Source organism: Miscanthus floridulus, chromosome 10 (assembly GCF_019320115.1).
Source record: "Miscanthus floridulus cultivar M001 chromosome 10, ASM1932011v1, whole genome shotgun sequence".
NCBI lineage: Eukaryota > Viridiplantae > Streptophyta > Magnoliopsida > Poales > Poaceae > Miscanthus > Miscanthus floridulus.
Window position 1 is genome coordinate 37,017,465 of NC_089589.1, and position 4,547 is coordinate 37,022,011.

Below are 4,547 nucleotides of genomic sequence, written 5' to 3' on the forward strand. Positions count from 1 at the left end.
GCCCAAGGTCAGTCGCAAGCGCCAATCCTTCACGACAGGCTAGAGCTTCCATTTGTTCCGGATCCGGTATTCCTGTCATCACGACAGCTGAGGCTCCTATAAAGAGGCCGTTCTCATCCCTGGCTACCGCAGCAACAGCTCCCGTCGTCGAAGCCTTGGAGAGGGCTGCATCAACATTAATCTTCATGCTTCCTGCTGGTGGAGGAATCCAGCGAGGTGCAGGCTGCTGCCCACTCCCAATCCGCCTGACAATGCCTTGCTCTAAAACTTCTCTACCATCCAGGATAGATCGCCACACCCGAGATGGTGTGGCACTAAGTTCTGCTTCCAAAAAAACCTCTCTCCGGGAAGTAAACGGCCTTCAAGACTCGAGCGCTCAATGAATCTGGTTCAGTTAGAAGCCGCCAAGCTTGGCGCGTCAACAACGCTAAATTGAAGAGCTCTGTCTCACGGAAGCCAATCCCGCCAAGGTACTTCGGCTTCGTCATCTCCTCCCAGGCCACCCAGCATGTTTTTCTTTTGCCTTCCTTGCTACCCCACCAAAATTTTCTAAGAAGCCCATCAATATGCTGGCATAGACCTCGCGGGAGCCTGAAACAAGCCATGGAGTATGTTGGAACTGCCTGCGCAACAGATTTGATCAACACCTCCTTCCCTCCTGTAGATAGTGTTTGCTCCATCCATCCCTGGATCTTTTTCCAGACACCGTCCTTTAAATACTTGAATGCTCCATTGGTTGATACCCCAACATCCGTGAGCATGCCTAAATATTTCTCACTTAACGCCATGTTATGAACATCCAATATATCCATGATCTCCTCACGTACACCCTGCCCGCACCCTTTTGCGAAATGTATTGACGACTTATCCATGTTGACTTGCTGGCCCGATGCTCAACAATACACTTGCAGGGCATCCTTAATTTGTTCTGCATTCTCCCTATTTGCCTTGAAAAACAGCAGGCTGTCATCCGCAAAGAGTGACTGTTCGATGAATGAACTTTTGATTTTAGGAGGCACGACAGGCCCTCTGCTGCTATCAAGAAAAGGTAGGGAGAAATAGGATCTCCTTGACGGATACCCCTTGTCGGCTGAAAACTTTCCAGACGATCAGCATTGCACAGCACTGAAAAAGTCACCGTAGTGACAAGTCTCATAATCATCTCCACCCAAAGCCTGTGGAAACCAAGCTTGGTCATGATTGCCCGTAGGTACTACCACTCTATCCGGTCATATGCCTTTCTCATATCCAGCTTGAGAGCGCAACACCTGAGATCCCGAGCTCTCTTGCGCTTCATGTAATGCATACACTTATATGCTGTTATTATATTATCTGTGATGAGGCGCCCCGGAACAAAAGCCGACTGCTCCTCAGAAATTATCTCTAGTAACACTGAGCGCAGCCTGTTGGCAACCGACTTGGATGCAATTTTATAAATCACGTTACACAGGCTGATAGGCCTAAATTGGCCTAATTCTTCTGGGTTTGCCACCTTTGGAATAAGGACAATACACATGCTGTTGATTATTGACAGATCGTCCTCCCCTTTAAGAATTCTTAACACAACTGAGGTAACCTCCTCTCCACAGAGATCCCAATGCCTCTGAAAGAAGTGAGCCGGGAAACCGTCCGGTCCGGGTGCTTTCGTAGGAAACATTTGAAAAAGCGCCACCTTCACCTCCTCCATGTTAGTTTCTGTGGATCGACTAGGGTAGATCTAGGCGGATGTACTGTTGAACATGATGAACTAGAACAGGCAGAGAGTGGGAGAAAGGAGAGGAGAGTGAGGAGTTCACAGACCATCGGATCCCGTGGAGTTGGAGCTCGATCCGGCCATCGCTGGTTCGTTGATGGAGGCAGCACACGGGCAGCGGCGGTCGGTGAGGAGAGGCGACGCAGTGGAGACGGTGATGCAGTGCAGTGGCGACGGCGAAGTCAGTGGAGCTTCTCGTCGCTGGCTGCGCGCCCTCTCAGATCGGTCTAGGGTTTGTCGGTGGGGTTTGCAGCTCACGGTGAACCTCGTACCTCGAGCCGCCGGGCCCCCACCTCTTTATATAGCGCAGTGCGACGGGGGCCCACCAACCATGTAGGGTTGGGCGCCCCCGATCAGGGCGCGTGACCAAGGCCCAATAGGCCGTTGGGCTTATTGGCTGGGAGATCAATCTAACATTCTCCCCCTTGATCTCACTATTACTTTTATCTTTAAACTTTAAACTTCAATCCTTTTATCCTTACTCATTTCTTCACAGATGATGCATAGAGCATGTTTCATCGTCACGGTCAATCGCCGATAGATTTAACAGCTACAATGCACGTCTCTGATCTGAAATAGTTACTTTAACTTTTTGGCCCTTTATAGTCCAGGAATCATAGGCTTTCCCTTAAACTCATGCCGGCTACATGTTCTCTGAACACGTTGGGTGGTAAGCCTTTTGTAAGCGGATCCGCGAGCATCTTTTCGGTACTTATATGCTCAAGACTTATCATTTGATCCCGGACTTTATCCTTCACAACATAATACTTTATGTCAATGTGTTTGGCAGCACCACTTGACCTATTGTTGTGAGCATACTATACTGCTGGATTATTATCGCAGTATAACTTCAGTGGTCTATTGATGTCGTCAACCACCTTCAAACCGGGTATGAACTTCTTTAACCAGTTCACCTGCCCCGTTGCCTCATAACACGCTACAAACTCGGCATACATTGTGGACGATGTAGTGACGGTTTGCTTTGAGCTTTTCCATGAAATAGCTCCCCCTGCGAGAGTGAACACATATCCAGACGTGGATTTTCTATTATCTCCCGCATAATCAGAATCTGAATATCCCACTATATGGAGTGAATCAGATCTTCTATACGTCATCATGAGGCCTTTCGTTCCTTGCAAATAACGCAAGACTTTCTTTACCAATTTCCAATGTTCTATTCCAGGATTGCTCTGGAATCTGCCAAGTAACCCGGTAACAAATGTCAAGTCAGGGCGCGTACACACTTGAGCATATTGCAAGCTTCCGACAGCTGAAGCATATGGAACCACTTTCATTTGATTGATCTCATATTAGTTCCTAGGGCATTGAAAATCCCCATATCTGTCGCCCTTGACTATAGGAGCAGGTGAGGGACTACATTTGTGCATACTGAATTTCTTTAAGACCTTTTCTATATATGCCTTTTGTGACAGTCCTAATACCCCTTTACTTCTATCTCGGTGAATCTCGATCCCTAGAACGAACGAAGCTTCACCAAGATCTTTCATATCAAATTTTGAGGACAAAAACTTCTTTGTTTCCAGTAGTAGACTGGCATCACTACTAGCAAGTAAGATATCATCCACATACAGGACAAGGATGATAAACTTCCCATTCTTAAACTTTGCGTAGACACAATTGTCCTCAACATTATCTTTAAACCCAAAATTCTTTATTGTCTGATCAAACTTCAAGTACCACTGTCTTGTAGCTTGTTTTAATCCATAAATGGATTTCTTTAGGCGGCATCCCAAACGTTCTTTTCCTTCCATGACAAAACCTTTCGGTTGTGCCATGTAAACATTTTCTTCTAAGTCTCCGTTGAGAAATGCCGTCTTTACATCCATCTGATGTAATTCTAAATCGTAATGTGCCATTAATGCCATTATGATTCTGAAGGAATCCTTACATGAGACTGGAGAAAAGGTCTCATTGTAATCAATACCTTCTCTTTGTGTAAAGCCTTTTGCCACAAGTCGGGCTTTATATCTCTCTATATTCCCTTGAGAGTCAAGTTTTGTTTTATAGACCCATTTACAGCCTACTGTTTTGGCTCCTTTAGGAATTATCTCCAAATCCCAAACTTTATTTGCATTCATTGATCTCATTTCATCTTCCATGGCCTCAAGCCACTTTGATAAAAGATCACTTTTCATGGCTTCTTCAAATGAGTTGGGATCATCCTCCATTTGAAATTCTTCAGTGTTGTACACTTCATAATCAGCAGGAATAGCTGATTTTCTAACTCTTTGAGACCTTCTAGGGACCTCCTCATTTGGCACATTTTCTGTTTGAGGCTGTTGTTGCTCCCCCTCATGTGTGGCAATAGGTTCTATAGGATCCTGAGGCACAGGTTCCTCATCATCATTCATTGTTGCCATAGGCGGGATAACAACAGGTGCTGGCACCACAGTGTCTTGTACTGTCGGTGCAGTAACAATAGGTAGTGAGAAAAATGGCTCATGAATGATCGGAGTGGGTGCATACACCCGCTTCTCTTCAAGGTCAATTTCTCAAGCTACCATGCTCCCCCTAATCATTTCATCCTCTAGGAAGACAGCGTGTCTCGTTTCCACAAACTTTGTATGTCTGTTAGGACAGTAGAAACGAAAACATTTTGACTTTTCTGGGTAGCCAATGAAATGGCAACTCACTGTTTTGGGATCTAGCTTCCCAATGTTTGGGTTAAAAAGTTTAGCCTCAGCAGGGCTCCCCCACACACGCAAGTGGTTAAGTGAGGGTACTCTTCCTATCCACAACTCATACGGTGTTTTGGGCCCTGACTTACTTGGTA

The 4,547-nt window shown here is 45.9% G+C and overlaps 1 protein-coding gene across 1 annotated transcript; it reads right to left on the reverse strand.

Annotated features, from left to right (window-relative positions):
- Positions 1–314: 314 nt before the first annotated feature.
- On the reverse strand, positions 315–872 carry LOC136488416 (uncharacterized mitochondrial protein AtMg00310-like). The gene has a single exon (XM_066485354.1). The coding sequence runs from the start codon at positions 870–872 to the stop codon at positions 315–317; it is 558 nt and encodes a 185-aa protein (XP_066341451.1).
- Positions 873–4,547: the final 3,675 nt, after the last annotated feature.